The 18708-nt window shown below is 33.5% G+C and overlaps 1 protein-coding gene across 2 annotated transcripts; it reads right to left on the bottom strand.

Annotated features, from left to right (window-relative positions):
• Window positions 1-272: 272 nt before the first annotated feature.
• Window positions 273-17175, bottom strand: LOC132561878 (tetratricopeptide repeat protein 14-like). 2 transcript variants are annotated; one of them, XM_060226584.1, is made up of 15 exons: window positions 17088-17175; window positions 16006-16156; window positions 14948-15069; window positions 9268-9344; window positions 8435-8557; window positions 7714-7798; window positions 7390-7481; window positions 6811-6848; window positions 6410-6550; window positions 5766-5837; window positions 5348-5467; window positions 4561-4683; window positions 4226-4340; window positions 3837-3991; window positions 273-3281 (listed from the first exon to the last, which is right to left on the bottom strand). In XM_060226584.1, exons 2-15 carry the CDS (start codon window positions 16143-16145, stop codon window positions 644-646), a joined length of 4041 nt encoding a protein of 1346 aa, XP_060082567.1. In that variant the 5' UTR covers window positions 16146-16156; window positions 17088-17175; the 3' UTR covers window positions 273-643. The 2 variants fall into 2 exon arrangements, with proteins under 2 accessions (XP_060082567.1, XP_060082568.1); XM_060226585.1 differs by lacking the exons at window positions 14948-15069; window positions 16006-16156; window positions 17088-17175 and adding an exon at window positions 10111-10145.
• Between the last annotated feature and the right edge of the window lie 1533 nt (window positions 17176-18708).

The raw sequence follows: 18708 nt of genomic DNA, 5'->3' as shown, positions 1-18708 counted from the left end.
TTGTAACTTGGTTACTTTTTTTATAAAAAGTTTTAAATAAAAACCTAAATCCAAAAAATAAACTATCAATCAATATATATATAAAAATGAAATTTCTTCTGACATGCCATCATGGTCAAATCAAACAAGTCATTTGATGAAATAACTTGCATACTATCTTGTACATGAAATCAATGCAATCATTTTTAAACACATTACTCAAACTCAAATCTGCATAAGCAATTTTTTGTAACAAAAAGTATCAATAGCACAAATTGTAAAGTTTTCTCATATTACATAATTAAGTCTTAAATCATATTTTAATGTTGAACAAATTGTTCACTGAAAAAAGGTTATGAGAAAAGTTTTCACAACACATGATCATAAGTAAAAATAATGAATACTGTATTTTTCATGCAGCACAATATTCTGAAAATCTACCAAAATTAACATGGTGTTTTTTTCTATTTTGTCAAAATTTTAACAACAACAATTCTCAAAAGATCATACTCCATGGACAATGATATGGAAATATATGACATATTCAAAGGAGAGTGCCCAAATGAAGTTTTCAATCCTGTAACATGACATTTTTAAATTCACTGTTTTCGGAAAATAACCACAACAATCGCTAGATTCAAAATAATATACCAGATTCTACAAGTCACACTTTCTCTGGAGTTTTAGAGGTTCCATCATTTGTAGATGTCTGTTCTTTCTTTTTCTCCTTCAACTGACTTAGGAAGCTCTCCAGTTGGGATAACACCTCCTTCTTTTTCAGTTCTTCATGCTCTGTTAGAGGTGCAGGTTGTGGTGGGGCCCTTGATTCTGATCGGCTTGACATTGCCAGCTCACCTAGTATCGGCTGTTTGACCTTTGGGAACCTTGCACTAGTAAACTTTGGTTTACTTTTGTCATATGGATCTACATAACTATGAGGTGAACGATTAGAAGTCCAGGATTTGCGCCGGTAGCTACTAGAGCTTTTCCTAGACGGTGAAGAGCGAGATCCTTTCCTCCTATTTGAACTCGGAGACGATGAAGACGAGTAGGTTGATGAACTACGAGATGACCTGGAGTCTGAAGGGCTACGGTTCCGTGATTGTTTATGACCTTTGTGATAATCTTTGTAATGTTTCTTATGTACATATTCTCTTTTGTCCTTGAATGAGCCTTTGTATTTTCCTCTCCCTTGACCCCTATTTCCTCCCCTACCCCTAATGACCCATCCACGTCCTGCCCCACGAGATTCGTATTTGTTGGTTTTCTTATACTCTCTGCCACCACTCTTATCAGAAATGTTACTTTTAAGCTTATAGTCACTGCCTTTGAAGTAACGTTGATCTTGTGAATCACTCGAAGTTCTTGACTTTTTGTAATTCTTCTCCATATTTCTATACCGACCTGAACTTTTATCTGGAATCTCATCATAATCTTTGTCACAACTTCCATAAGAACCTTCGGACTCTGGGGAGCGTTTAGAATGCCCATGATCGTCCCTTGTGTCTCCCTGTGCTGAATGGCGTTTAGACCTATCTAGCTCTGGGGAAGACCTATGATGACGTGAACTAGAGTGAGTTCCTCGGCTGCTTGTGATGGAACCCTCCCGACTTTCCTTTCCTGAGTGTCCTTTATTATCATCAACAGACAATTTCTTGTCATTGAAGTGATCATTCTTAATGTGAATCCGCAACCCCTCCATGTCTCGACTTGCTTGTGCCTTTTCTGTGTCAGTCATTGTCTTTAGTTTCGCTTTCTTTTTAGCATCTGAACTTTCAGAAGACTGTTCCCAATCATCATTCTTACTTGTTTCTTTAATATCATTTCTTTTTCCTTCGATGACCACTGTCTTAACAAAATCATCTTTGTCTAGTTCATCATTTTTATCGTGTTGTATTGTGTCAAAACGCGATTTTCTCTTCCGTTCTTTGTCCATTTCAGACACATCATCTCCTGGACTGTCCCACTTAGACTTGACTGCCTCTTGTTTTAGAACAGCTACTGATGATCCCTGACCCCTTGATGACCCTTGACCTTCCTTATAGCTAGATTGAATTTTGTCCTTATTTAAAGCATCTCTTCCTTCCTCACCCTTTCCAGTATTTCTGCCTGGCGTTTTTTTATCATGTTTTCTCTTGTACTGGGCCTGTTTGCATTTCCTCTCCAATTCAATTTGTGTTGCTTGCTTCCATCTCTCGTACTTCATTTGTAGATATTGCCTTTTATGTTCTTCGGGAGACATAGACCTCTCCCGTTCCTCAAAGGAATGAGCTGAACCTGACCTAGATCGGTCTCTCTTTCTTGATGGTAATTTTTTATCTTTGATTCTAGAACCAGCCAACAACTCATCCTCATCATTATGTTTCTTGCTGTGCTCTTTGGCACCATACTTCTCACGGTCCTTATTATCAGTACTATCTTTGCTGTAAGAAATCTCACTCTCCATTTCAGGGCTTTTTTTACGTTCATAAAGATATTTCTCCTGTCTATCACTTTTAACTTTGCCACGGTCACTCCCACTCTCGCTAAACTGGTCAAGTTTTCTTTCAAATGAATTATCAAACGTGCTGTCTCTATCACTGACCTGGTCATACTTTCGTTCAAATGAACTGTCATGTTTTCTTTCTCTGTCACTTGTATCATCATATGACTCCCTACGTTTCCTTTTCTGTTCTGAATTTGATTTTGCTCGCTCACTACTACGAGAACTACGATGATCCTTCCCACTTCTGCCTGACTCCTTCTCTTCGGGTCTTTTTCTCTTGCTGTGTAGTTCATCCTTATCTCTGGGTTGGAGTTTGGACTTGTATTTAGAAGAATGCCCTTTATGTTTCTCTCTTGTTCCTTCATCTTTCCTGTCTTTAACCCTTGCTTTCTCTTCAGCTTTCTTCTTCTCCTCATGTGGAGGCGAGGTTCTGTAGTTCCCATCAGCACCAAATAAAAAGGACGAGGTGTGATTAACATTAAATACTCCACTTGGAGATTCAATCTTCATCTTAGCTGCTGACCTACGATCCATTTCTGCCTGGTAGTCTTCTTTCGAGGACTCCGGATTCATGTACTTGTCAGCGTCTTTATTCATCTGTTCCGTGCGACGTCTGTCCTTCTCCCTGCGTGGTTGTCTATGATCTCCAGGAGCAGATGAATCCTCGCTGTCAGAAGATGAACTGTTGTCACTTGAACTTCCACTACTACTGCTGTTGCTACTGCTACTGCTGCTGGAGACTGAGCGTTGGTGCCGGGAATGACTTTTCTCTTCAAAATAATGGCCCCCAGAACTTCTCTTTCTTTTACTAGAGTCTCTGCAATGTAAAAACAGAATTTCAAAATAATTTTCGAAGTTTTAAAATCTCTTTCATTTACTATGGAGTCTACTTTTAAATGGAACTTCAAAACTGCTTCTGCTGATAGGAATCAACTTGCTAATATACAGGAAAAACGGATAAAAAACATTCCTTATAAAATAGAAAATACTTTTAATTATTATCTTCTGATCAGGAAGAAAAATTCATCAGCAATTCCAAAGCATAAAACAGGTTTACACTACGACAAAAACTTAACTACCAGTAATACAATAAATGTGGAAACTGAAATGAAACTAAACCAATATCGATTACTACATGACTTTAGAATCTATTTTTTTGTAAAAGTAACATCAAAGTTTGTAGGTGTTTGTATTAAAATCCCTTCCTCAAAATATACATGTTTTTAGTGTTGTACAGATTTGCCAGCTTCACATAGAAATAAACAGCCTCCAGATATGATTGTTGTTTCGGAATTTTTACGGAAACGAGATTTTATTATTAAACTAATTTGAAATGATACAGTAGCTAAAGCAAGACCAGTGTAATATGTACCCATGTTTTGATCGGTCTTCCTGAATTAATTTTTTCAGTGTTCTTGACGTTTCTTTGTTTTGATTCCTGTCTGAAAATTTGTCAAAACCCCTCTCTGGATTGATGACGGGTGACGGAGATCGTCCTCGCAGAGCTCTTTCACGCTCCTTTCTATCCTGAAAAAACATAAAAAAAAATTGTGTGATGTTTGTTTGAACTTTTGAAAAACTTTCGTCATAAGATTTCTTGATTTTGATCCTATTTCTCAAAATGTGATCACATGCTAAATATTCTTAGTGCCAAATTGAGTATGTTCAAAGTATTACATAGAGTAAAAAGTATCAAACTCTCTGTGAAAATGAAACACTGAAACCCTTAAATTAGAAATGTTTCTTTTGTGGATTTTGTACCTTTCTGACCATCATGTAACGAATTAGCTCCCGAATTTCCACAGAGTTCGGCTGTAATGACATAGCTTTGTGATACTGTTTCTCTGCACCGTCGAAGTCACTCTGGTCCTCCAACCTAGAACACACACGCTAAAGTTTACAAAATTTTCAAACCATGCAAAGAACAAATATTACTGCCCGTTTCAGAAGAACCAGTGGCTAGTGAGGATGAAAAACAACACTACACTAAATTCTTACAGTAAATTTTGGAGTATTTTTGGAGGGTTTTTTTTAATAATTTCTGAAATTTATAAATATATCTTTCTTCAGTTAACTATATATGATCATTTACTTACACCTTGGCCAAGGCTAAAAGAGTCTCATAGAGGTATTTCCTTGCATTCTGGTGTTCGCTATTAATATCTAAAGCCTGCTCAAAGTCCTGGATGGCTAGGTTGTAGCTCTCATTGTTGGCATAGCTGCAAACAATTGGAAATGACAATTTATAGGATCTTATCTGATGTCAAGAGAATAAAAATTTATTATCTTCAAAGTTAAGAAGTTTTTTCATGCAATAGCGCACAAAAGACAAGCTTTATGTTTTTCAAGATGCAAATCCTCAACCACAAGTCCCAACATTTTTAATATTTGACAATACTTTACTTCAGTGAAAGTTGTTTTTACTAAGAATCAATAATTCCAGATACATTCTCTCCTATCAAAATGACCCAGAAAACAATGTTTGTAGTTCATTCCCCCTCACTTAATTACTGATTATTTGCAGAAAACAGCTTTCATTTAAATAATGTGCCATCGCTTATGATGTTTTACCTAGTAAACAACTTAACATCTTAAATGGGGTTGAAAGTAAACATGGTTTACGTTAGAGGGAGGAATAAATAAATTCAAATGGTCCATGGAGTTTGATTTTTACCGATATTTTACAACAAGATCGTAATCCTTATTCTACATCAACATGACAACTACAGCAACCTCTTAATGTATTTTTAATGAATGTATTTCATCTGGTCAAAAGGGAAAAAAACCTCCATTTCATACACTTACCTCTATCAATTGCACATCTGTCAAAAACGACTATAAATAAAAAATTCACATCCAGGTGACTTCTTTGTTTCAACTTACAGTGCCCCACGAGCAACCAGAGCCTCCACATTGTTAACGTCAATCTGAAGAGCCTTGTTAAGGTACTGCATTGCTTCCACTTGTTTGCCAGCCTTAAACATGGCAACACCATTAGCAACACTGGAAAAGACAAATTTTTCCCCTTGATAAGAAATCTTTCACAAAAAAAATCCACCTTTATCAGAATTACACAAAAATGATTATTTAAGCAATTAGAATATTATTTTTGTCTGACTATCAAGATAAAAGTACAACTCATGAAAACAAATGAAAATTTAAAGCTACAATAAATGAACATAATCTATTTCACAACAACGAGGAAGCACATATTTCTATAGAAATTCATACAACTGTTTTAAAAAATTAATTTCAATCTGTTGTTTCTGAGACAAGGGACTAAGTTATCAGGATGACAAACCTTTGGTGTGCCCATTTCTGAGACTGGTATTTCCTCAAACTTTCAGCATACTCCTTTTCTGGGATTGTTTTCCTGAAACAAGTTAAACCTTTTTAGATGAACCAGTGTCAGGATATGCTTGATCAGTAACCTCACATTCTAAACCTTGTAGAGTGAATTAAACTTGGTCCCGTTATTATATTATGAAATCATATCTTTTTTTTGTGAGGCTCAAATTTCGTAGTTTGATGAAAGAATACCAATATTTTCGTACATAATTTTTTGGATAAACAGTGCTTATAATATTAAACTTTAAAAGTTTGTGTTTCATTTTGCTATCGATGAACTTGTGGATTGAGGTCGTCATAAAATCAACTAAAAAAACAAAAAGATATTTAAAAGAACCATTCCTTTCTTACAGTTTTGTTATCATACAGTCACTCAGTATTTGCATATGATTTGGATATTTTACTTTTTTTAATTTAAGCCATCTTGTCAAATTAGTCACTCAACAGGGTTAATTTTTCATTAGAAGAAATAAAAATATCTGGTCTAGATAATTCTTTCTGTTTCTCAAATCATTTTAATATTCTTTTTTGCCATATTGTTCTTCCCATCTCTTGCAATTAAGTAAAGTCACAGAAGATTCTGTGATTACACGCTACCTGTGAAGCCCACGCATGATGGAAGTCGAGTCGGAGAGGTGTAATAGCCCTAAGAGACTTGATACATTGCCGGAATTGTTGAAGCCGAGGATGGAGTGAAGGAGCTCATCAAAAGCTAATCCTCGGATATGTAGCTTCCGTCTTCCCAACACATGGAATGAAATATCACACGATCACTGACCAGAATCTTATACAATAAATTGACCATGTCACTAAATAACAACATGTGGCTATGATGTAAAGTTATCTTTTAACTTTTGATTTTCTTTAACAACATTATATAACAGGAAACAGCAATATCTAATAAATTCAAGTTTCAAGTGGATCACAATTGTAACTTCAAAAGATTTCTAGAGATGTTTAATAAAAAAGTCTTGATAAAATTATCATTATATCTTTACCTGTAATGAACAGGAAAGTCATCTTCATTGATCAAACCCTGAAAGACAGTGATACAATATATTAGGTAAGGACAAAACATTTTCCTTGTTCACCAATACAAAGCTAACACATATAATCTTAAGAAATATTTCAGCATCTGAGATGGAAAGTTTTCCTTACTATTACATATAAAGGTTTTGGCCCTATATCTTTGATATGGCATTACTGTTAAATTTGTTGACTGTAAGAATCACAATGATCTGATATAATAGTTATAATATGCTACGCCATTAATGCAGGACATGGTATAGAGTTCTTAAAGGGAGCTATAAAATATAGGTATCAAATACCAATATTGATTAACACATCTGATTCTGGAGTCAGATATGAGTTTTACTCACAATTAATTCAACACCAAATTGTATAATTTCTAATTTTGAAATGTCTATATCATTTAATAGTACATCATACAATGATTAAGTAGTAAATAAATGTCTTATTAATACCAAGTCACACACCAGTTATCTACCATTTATCCTTAGTATGTAAATAAATGGGGAGATAACTGTGATAAGAAAAAAAATTAATACTAGACCGACCAATTTGATGTGGGAATGTTCCTCTGGAAGTGATCGATCCAACATAGACACAATGACTTTCTCTGTCTCCTGGTTCACATTCAGGACCACCCCTGTAAAAGTTTAATTAACAATCCGTTCAAATGAATATCTATGGCATATAAGATATAAAAAATGGCATTGTTTCAAATTTACATTCACCATGGTCAGTTTGAATTCACATGACATATTCAGTTTAAACTGAAAATTCGAGCTTCCCACACATTTTCCTAAGTAACATGTGAAACTACACACCACATGTCATGTGCTTTTTGACTTGTAGACTGAAACAATCTCTAACATTACCTCTGACCTTGTCTTTAACCTGAAATCCTTCAATAGGACTCTGATTAGCAAACAGCCTTGGTAACTCCTTGAGGGGACAGAAAGCCTGCAAAAATTAAAGAGGATAAATATAATAATAATACTTGATAATTGAAAAATAATTCATGCAATTTCTTATCCTGTAATGTTGAATATGGTGTTATTTTCACACAGAGATTGTAAAATAGTAATCTATGTTTACTGGGTTCATTGCCAAACAACAGCCAGGGTCATTTTGAGACTTAGTTCTCTTGCAGAAGCTGGTGGCTGTTGCATTCCATCCAGAAGAACTGAGCTAAAGTGTGTTGACCAAGGTTAACCATGTCATCAGAGATTGTGCTTGGTGAAGAACCAAACTGCTAGAAGTTTAGAGAGTAAAACCATATACCTTATATCTTCACATAGGTTGCATGGTCCAACACTCTACTGATTCAGCTACTGTGACCCCCACTGGAAGTCTCTTATAAAAAAATTACCTCTAATTGATCCTCATGAAGTTTACAAAATTCTAAATTTATTTTAGAATACGATGTTATTTTTTCTTAATTCTGTGAAACTGTCTATTCTGTATCGTCAGTGTTGAACATTTGGTATTCGAGATCTAGTAAATTTCTATTTTTAGAAAAATATTCCACTTTGATGAATCCATATGTGTGATAATATTTTAATACATGAGAGTCAAATTTGATTGTTGCTTTCTTACCGTGGTTTTTAGTTCATCAATATCTCGGACTTTTCCGCCATCCATACATAATAAGGTGACTACTATGCCACTCTCCAACACTGAGGACACCACACCCACCACTAAGTCTCTCTTCTCTAGACTCTGTCAAAAGCATAAAAGGAACATCAATAGTGACTGCAATACGGAAAGACTGATGTGCTTAAAGGCTAAAATCTTTAATTTTTTAGTGGCTCTCATCACTGCATGCTCACTATTCCAGGGTTCGACACCTTGTGGATAAGACAAGATGACTAGTTTAATCCTTTGATGTACATAAGATAAATCTTGAGGTCAGAAAACGGTGTGTTGTACTGGGTGTCTCTCCTTTGTGATATACAAAGGTGCGTATCAGTCTGTGATTAGTCCATTTTTTATTTCTCCTGATACTTTAGACCAATCAAATTACTGCACTTGTGCCTTCAATTTTGCTATGAAATGTTCCATGGGTGCAGAGAGTTTTCAAGATCCTGGGTGTAAAAGAGGCTTTGTACATTTCAGTCACCAGACCAGACCTGCTAAATCAGGACTGCAGACACTACCATCTACCATCAGCCTACATCAGATTAATCCCAGGGTCAAGTGACTAAGTCTCACCCCAGATCAAACATAATCCAATCACTGACTACAGTAAAAGCTTAATTCTGTTTAGAGACACTGTTCATCATGCATTTAATATAAATCTGTATTTCATTTGCATTTAATTTGTCTGTTTAAAAGTCACTGTTCTTGCAAAAAAATACATAACGTAACTGTGTTGTCCTATCACCTGAGTGTGTGGTAAATATTTGAAAAATGCAGAGAACCATACTTACATTGAAGAAATGCTCTCTACAGTAGATAGATGAAATACCCATGAAAGATTCCAACGGTGGCATTTTAGCAAATTTGTCTGAAACAAACATACATATTATGAATTATAAGAAGACATTGTCAAGTTTTTCTACCACATCTCAACAAATAACCAACCTATATTTTATACTTTTCCCCCTAAAAATGTCTCTGTCATTATATAGTCAATTTTTGTGGTTGAAAAAATGCTTAAATGTAAAGAAAAAAAAATGTAGCAGAAAAAAAAAATGGCCATAATTGAAATTGACAAATTTTCAGTTTCACCAACCATTAGGTACAGAATATAAACTTTCTGATAAAAACTATCATAATCAGAGATCAACAGAGTAATTGTCAATATCAGCTGTTAAAACATGATTTCTGAGAAGGTAAAATTTCAGATGCTAAAGAAGGATTTACTTTTATTAGGAGATAGCTTGTGAAATAATAAAACAATTACTTTTAGCAATTTTCAAAAATATAGATTTTGGTGACAGTGTTTTGAATAACCTACCAGGAAAATACTTTCTGGTTGATTTATCTTCATACTAAATATGCCTGAATTGATTTCATATCATATTTGGCATTACATAAACTCAAACATATGGAAATACTTTACCTAAAACAAATCTAAATTATTGTGATTAAAAAGTCATAATGACCAAATTTAATTCTTAAAATTTTCACCAAAATATATATCTCTGGAAATATGTGTTTTTAAAATAAGTGGACCTTAAACTTCATTCCCAAATAACTCAGCAACAGTTTCATAACTGCCTTTTTAATTTGCTGTTAGAAGAAAAACAAAACACTAATACCAGACATACCTAAGACCAGAAGCTAATATCTATCATCATGTTGATGTTGAAATTGTGTGAGACACCTTGATTAAATTGACATTTCTTTGATGAAAATGTCCTGCTAGGATAAAAAAATTCAATTTGTTGACCAGACAATATCTTCTTAAAGTCGTTTTTTTAAGACATCTTTATTCTTGGGTGATGGTGCTATATTGGATGTCATGTATTCCATCATGATTCTTCAGCAAACGTCAGTTTGTCAGGTTTTTATGTTGAAATAAATCCATCCTCGCAGACTGCAGGTCGATTGGTGAAATCCATTCTGAACTGTTCCTGTGGGTACAGGGTGACTCGGATATGTTGAACATGAAATACTTTTCAGGCGCTATTGTTAATTTGTAGTTCATTTTCGCAAAAAGCACCAAGATTGACTGAGTAATACGATAAAGTGCTTTCTTACCAAGATTTTTTCACTTGGAATCTACCAAGTCTCTTCATTACTTGGGTACCTGTACTTAATACAAAAGGACTGTGGATCCTTGATACTCTCAATTTTATAGATAAAATTACGTCAACACCTCCTTGTTGAGGCTGAAACAGAAACAAAAATGAAAGAATAAATATCGTACACAAATAGTCTATTTAAAGACATACAATAAAGACAGATATTCAATATTACTTGTAAAAAGACAATACCCTTTCTGTGTTAACCACACCTATCCTGGTTTTGTTTTATAAGCAACAAGAGTTTTATGGTTTGAACAGTACAACACCAACATTAGACGCTCTTTAATAGAGAACATTTTACACATTTTTTTAAGATTATATTAAGCTTGTACTTACAAGGTTGAACATATTTCATAGGGCAAAACATAATTCGAAACAAGTTATAATTCAGAAGTGTTAAAAAAATTAATAATTGAAATAAATTGAATTGGAAATGAGGCACACTCATTTCACCTTAATCTATAGCTTACTTTTGTCATAACTGAGTCGTCCTCATTCTTATTAATAGCTGTGTTGTCCACATTCTTCTTTTAGATGGATGTACTGTCAACATTCTCCCTATAAATAGCTGTGTTGTCAACATTCTTCTTTTAAATAGATGTGCTGTCAACATTCTCTTTACTGTATCTTCAAATATATTCATACCCAGATTCAACATGCCATTAATATCGTGGAATGGACTTTGTTTTCACCGACATCCTTTATTGAATATTCATTCAATCCAAAATCTTGGAATTTAGAAAATTTCTTCAGCAGATCTTTGTAGTTTGGACCAGATTCTCCAGGAATTAAATCCATGACGTATAAGTTGTATACGTCACATGTGGACAATCTTCAGACACACACTTCTTTAGGGTTTTCCCCTGGTGTTTCTATATATAGATCGGCACATGTGGACAATCTTCAGACACATACTTCTTTAGGGTTTTCCCCTGGTGTTTCTATATATACCAGCACATGTGGACAATCTTCAGACACACACTTCTTTAGGGTTTTCCCCTGGTATTTCTATATATAGATCGGCACATGTGGAAAATCTTCAGACACATACTTCTTTAGGGTTTTTCCCTGGTATTTCTATATATAGATCGGCACATGTGGAAAATCTTCAGACACATACTTCTTTATGTTTTCCCCTGGTATTTCTATATATACCATCACATGTGGAAAATCTTCAGACACATACTTCTTTATGTTTTCCCCTGGTATTTCTATATATAGTTCGGCACATGTGGACAATCTTCAGACACATGCTTCTTTAGGGTTTTCCCCTGGTATTTCTATATATAGTTCGGCACATGTGGACAATCTTCAGACACATACTTCTTTAGGGTTTTCCCCTGGTATTTCTATATATAGTTCGGCACATGTGGACAATCTTCAGACACATGCTTCTTTAGGGTTTTCCCCTGGTATTTCTATATATAGATCGGCACATGTGGACAATCTTCAGACACATGCTTCTTTAGGGTTTTCCCCTGGTATTTCTATATATAGATCGGCACATGTGGACAATCTTAAGACACATACTTCTTTAGGGTTTTCCTCTAGTATTTCAACTTATACTATGTCTCATGTCTTCAAAAGGAAATGGTGTCCAGATAAGATTTTATTGCTGTAATCTCCCTCTTCCTAAGTGCTACTGAACAAACCTTGCCATAGTGAATTATACACAAAACAGTAACTTAGTGTACCAATCCTTTCTGCAGAACGATATAAAGCTAACTAGTGTTGAGAATTTCTCTAAAATCAATTTTTGATTGTGCCATTCCTCAAATTTTTTATGATTGATCATATATAAATCATAAACTTATCTATCAAAACATTTACAAATATGAGTAACAAATAAATATGTTTCTGAAACATCAAACTCTGTTGTGAGATTTATTTTGATATATGTTAATGTAAATCATTTTCTGAACCTATTTAGTGATGACATTTAATCTGACGCTTTTCTGTAAAACTTACTACCTCCTGACAGTTTCCATAGTACTGTCAACCCATGATAAATTATGATAATTATAAGCCATATTCAAAATAAAATCATCAAACATAGATTTGAATTAAGTTGACGAACAAGGACAACGCTGAATACTCATAATATTTTCCTGGTTTTCTGTGACTGTTCTTTGCTGAATCAAATTTTGTAATAAATATTATCCTGTTAAATAAAATACCAGCTTCTCTTCTCTATTCTTTGTCTTTTGGATTATATATATATATATATATATAGATGTAACTTAAGATGCTTTGTGTATCGATCAAACAATTTTTGTCATAGCAGGTAGAGACAACTCTTAAAGTCAATGTTTGTCAATGCAAAATAATATCATCTTCAATCTTCTTGGACTGACTACAAACACTTCACCGTTGACATTATACGATAGAAAGACTTGGCATTATTTAGACAGGTACCATGGACCTAATTCTCATACCAATTTCTTTGAACTTCACTTTTTTTCCATATCAGATGCAGAAAGATTTGGCATTCTTCAGACAACAACCATGGATCCAGTTATCATAATCAATTTCTTCAAACTTTATATTTTCTTCCAATGCAGAAAGATTTGGCATTATTAGGACAACAACCATGGAACCACTTCTCATAATCAATATCTTCAAACTTTGTATTTTCTTCCAATGTAGAAAGATTTGGCATTCTTTAGACAACAACCAAGGAACCACTTCTCATGATCAATTTCTTCAAACTTTGTATTTTCTTCCAATGCAGAAAGACTTGTCATTCTTTAGACAGGAATCTGGGATCTAGTTCTTGGTATTAATTCCTTTGAATTTCGTTTTTCACCCATATCAGCTGCCTTGTACTTAATATCTAGAAATCACAGGGTGGAGTACTTTAATCACTGAAAATAAAATGTAGAATTTTTTTTATATTTATATCACCACAAATGTGATTATAAAATGTGACTATGTGCCAATTAATTCATAGTTGTTATATTTATCACATTTGTTTCTATTATCAATATTTCTTTTAAGAAATTCAACAAAAATATATAGCTTTAAGGTGTTTCTTACAATTTTTTAATTATTTTCAAGTTAAGCACTAGTTCACAATTTTTTATATATATATATATAATTTTCTTCATTCCATTCTTTGACCTACCTGTAACTCTTCCACTGGCCTTGTCCCACAAACTTGATATAATCTGCTTGCTTTAAATGTCTGCATATTTTCGCAAGATTGCCGTGGTATGTACCAAAGATGTTTTGGACCAGTAAAAAATTAGTGGTGAACATTTGTATGATTTTTAGTGTTAAATTATATAACACCATAAAAAAGTCTATATATTAAACGAGTACCACTCACTTCTTTATCAGTGTGAGTCTAGTTCTTTTACATTATATTATGCTTTGGTTAACAAACATTGATATCCTTTCCTTTATCATTAATACTGTATTAGTTTACACAATTGGCCAATGGCACTGATGAAAGCATTTCTGTTGCGCTATAACTGTTTCCATTTTCAAAGACTTTCAACAACACATGTCAAGCCATGATGGTTGATGTATTTTCTTTGAAAATAGAAGCTTGTCCCGATCAGTATGAATATGTAAATTAAATTTAACCAACTATGATTTAAGTAAATTGTAGGTCATTGAGATTAAATTTGTCACAAATATTGAATTGAAAATTTACACAGAGAGCAAAAGTGATCATAACCCCTGGAGTATCTAGGATGGTACAAAGTATAAAAAGAAAACAAATCAAATATGATTTAAATCAAAACACAAATATTGAGAACATACATGAGAACATTTGCAGAAGTAATGCATACTTCAAAAGAGCATACTAAACACCTTAATTTTTTTCCGGGATAATAATGGAGCTTAGCCATTATTTCATTTCAAGGAAATTGCTTTGTAATAACGAACATTATTTTTTTTTAACATGTAGTGTCATTATTGAACTTTTGGACACATGTAATAGTGTTGTGTTAAATGCTTTTTTAAGAAAATTTTTCTTGTTCCGTTTCTGTTTAGCAATGTTGGGTAAAAGATTCAGTTCTATTCTTAATTAGACTGTTGTTGAATAATTACTACTCAAATAATGTTTAAAAGTAACAGTAAGAGACATGGGCGGAATTATTTTCATGCAGGAATGTTGTATACATGTATACATTATAGTCTTAGGTTTTCTACATCAAAATTCCATGACACAGGGGCTTGGTACTAATGCTTAACTCAACTGCCGGACTTTAATTGTAACCAGCGTACAGTCCCTGTGATCTGAGATAACCCATGGGCTTAGCAAAGATTTATTTATGAAAGTGAAAAGAAGAAAATACTGTTTAAACTGGGGCCTTTGGTTTGCTGTAGCTGAATGTAGAATACACACCATCCTCGTCCACCTTGTTGCTTTCAGAATGAGCTTCATCCTCTTTTGGATCATTTGGTATGAACAGTAGGTCAGACTTTCGAGCAATGAACCGGCGCAGTTTCTGTTGAAAGTCCTCTTCCCTGTAAACGTATGTACGTGAATATCCTATATGTTTAACACCAAACATTATTCCATGAAAGCCTTGTTTCTCAGTGAATATACCCATGTAATATTTTTACATACTTCATGTGTAATATAACTTATTGTTACATCAGATTAAGATGATGATATGACGTCATATACTTACAGACTGCATGATGATGAAACATGGAGATCAAAGATATTTTGTTAAATTAACTTTAGAAATCTGGACTTTGAACTGTCTATTTTCTACAATATATCCCTGAATAACAATCAAATGGTCAGAAGACTCCTGAACTTGCTTTCAATCAATATGTAATTTATGAAAACTCATTTTTCCCCACCAAAGACTCTCGAATCACTTGAAGTAAGATCCTTTACAAGCATATAATAATGCTGATGCATTTGGCCGAGAGCTGTCATCTTTGTTTTAAATTATGCTTGAACATAAAAAAAATTGATTGATGCCGCAAAAAAATATATATATATATAATTGCATTAAAATCTATAAAACGTATTTTCTACACTTAATATGTGATTCTGTCATATGTAAAGGAAGCAAGTTTTTCCATAATTGAATATACTGGATGTGTTTATTGTGTGTAAGCATGTATCCGTGTGAATATCTATGTGTACATAGTTGTACATACTAAATGCGTGTGGTGTGTTTATATGTGAACCACTGTAAAAATGTAAATCACTTTGTGAATTGATTTGTTTTGTGTGATAAAGTGTGAATTCAAAATGAAAAAAAAATGAATAAAAAATATCCCCAAAAAAACACCTAGAGAGCTCACTGCTGATTTATGAATTGCAGATTGTGAATAATCATGTATTAAAAGTATAATAATTATGATAACTTGTGAAGTAGTTTGAAATGTATTAAAACTTGAGTATCCTAATTTCTTATAAGACTTATCCATGTATCTACTTACGGAATCTCCAGAGGTCTGGGTCTATATTTGGACAGGAAGTCAACAACAGTCTGTGGAATTCGCTGGTCCTCCATATGCAGATATCGGACTAGCTCTGCTCCATGGTATTGTACAGCCTGTCCAAGGAGATTGTTGTCCATGGTGATTTATTCTGAATAAAAAAATGTTTTCTTTCTGGTGATTTGGGTACAACACAAATTATTCTGACATTTTACTAACATTTTAAGTCAGTCTGGAGTCTATATAATGTGAAAATGATAACATCTTTCCATAAGTATTGTTTGAATGCCCAATCCACACCCATGTAACTACACCTCATTTGCATACATTGTTAAACATTGATAGAACACTGACTCTGTTAGTGAAACTCCATCTACACTTAAAAATTACAGGAGTCATGCAGACGAGAAACACATAACAAGTGTACATATCTGTGTTGAGTGTAGTTGCCAGGCATATGATTGGCAACACTACTTGCACTAGAGCAATGAAATATCTGTTTATTTCCTAAAAAAAACGTAATGTTTTAAATCGCAAATGCAAAATTGCCAAAAGTCTGTTTGCCATCGATGACAATGACGAGTGAAAGTGCAAAAAACTTATTTAATTTCGTGAATTTAATCCTTTCTAACTATAAAGGTAATCGTGTTTCGTCCAATTTAATATCGATTATTGCATGTAATATTTAATTACATATCATATATAACAATTAGCTAATACTACTTACACAAATGGAAGGGTGTCGCCATCTCATATATATATCGAGACGAATTGACTTCACGTGCATCTTATCAGAAAGACGTGCTATTTGTTGCACGATTGGATATATACAAAGGAGTAGCATCTCTTTATTTTATTACGAACATGTTTCCTGGCCATCATTTTCACTTTAAACTGGCACATTGGTTAAACCGTGATGGTTGTTTTAATGAATATCGATAATTATTTGATGTAAAAGAAACGTTACCAAATCGGCCCACCATTGAGCGAATTCGTGGTTTCTCGAAAACAAAAGGCTATTTGTCATACATTCTATAAAATACCATGCAGTAGGTTGTCAAAGAAAATGTAAGAATAAAAACCTGTTATCTCCGTTGGGTGTGTTTTCTTCACAACAGAGCCCCCTCAAAATAGCATTCTTTTAAGTCATTTCAACACATTTCAACCGGAGCATCATCCAAAAATAAATATTTTTAACCTCTAGCATTAGAGAGCTCCAAATGTGTTTTTTGGATTATTTCCCTTTGACAGTAGCGAAATATTTTATCATAGTTTTACCATTAATATCATAATTGTATTACATTTTAAACGTGGTACTGTATTATTTATCTACTTGGTATAACTGATATATTTAACCGCGAAAGGAGATAGTAACAAACATAATCATAATTATGTATATAGTGCATATATATATATTCTCTTTACACAAGTTTAAAGGATAAAGAGAATAGTTTACATTCCACGAAAATAAAATGTATATGGAGGCCAAACCGTAAAACTTTTTTTTTTTTCAAACAGGACTTTGGTAAACCTTTATAAATTCCATAAAACTTTAACATCGTTAGAATTCATATAAGCTCAGTAAATTGTAAGTTTGTCGGTATCAAATATTCTTTCAGAAGTGAAAAATAGACACTGTAGTAACCATCCATGATGTTTGTATCACAATGAGGGAAATTATGCACTGGTATATTCTACATTATTATACCTGTCAGTATCCTGGTTACTTGTTCTCAGTACAACGTTGAATTATTTCATTATCATTTATTATTTCAATGTATCAGTTTCAAAACTACAATAATTATTTATACATTCTATAGCAAAGCGACATCGAAGAATAAAATACATCACTATCGCGTTTTTGTGAAAACTGATTGTTTGATAGTTTGACTGTCACACTGTATGGAACAACTATCTCCTCATGAAATTGTGGCACACTGCAATACAAGTTCTTGTTTGTGTGTATAGTATCTTATCTGTGTTCATTAGGTTACTTTCGTGTTCAATCGTGTAAGCATCGGCTACTTTCGGTTTTGTCTGATGTCAATATCTAGTAGGCCCGGAATAGGCATTCTACTCTATAATTACGTGATTATTATTGTTACTATTACATATTGTACATGTTCTGGACAATGACTGATCACTTGACATGTGACATGCGCTGTTTATTTTCTCTTCCTTTTAAAATACAACCTTTCTTTCCATTCCTACATCTGATTTTGGGCGAAAACCGAACAGACGTGTTCTTGTATTTTTCATTACTTTCATGTCCGTCGTGTCATACACGGAGTAAATCTTTGATTTGTATAACAGATTATTGATAAAGAACATTTATTTATCTATTCCTATATTCCAAAGAAGTTATTCGATCATTTTGATTGATTCTATATTTTCACTTGATCGATCTGGGTGAGAGCAATATCATTTAAAGTACAATATGTAATCCCCTATTTCTGTTTAGGTCTTTGTCTGGGTCATTTATGTCCAATGTTAATTTAAGTATATATAAGTACATCAATAATCTATAATACATTACAACAGTATGCGGTCTTAAATAGACTAATATTCTTCACCAATTAAACCATTCACCATTCTTGGTTATATATTTATTAAAAGTAGGTTTGCTTGTGCCCAGTTCACGATAATCCCTGTAGCTTGGCTTATTTTTTCAAACCTGATAATAATTTGCAAAAAATATGAATA

Source organism: Ylistrum balloti, unplaced genomic scaffold (genome assembly GCF_031769215.1).
Source record: "Ylistrum balloti isolate Yb309-2 unplaced genomic scaffold, AGI_CSIRO_Ybal_v1 Utg371294, whole genome shotgun sequence".
In the NCBI taxonomy this organism is placed as follows: domain Eukaryota; kingdom Metazoa; phylum Mollusca; class Bivalvia; order Pectinida; family Pectinidae; genus Ylistrum; species Ylistrum balloti.
This window is presented reverse-complemented; position numbering and strand designations above follow the sequence as displayed.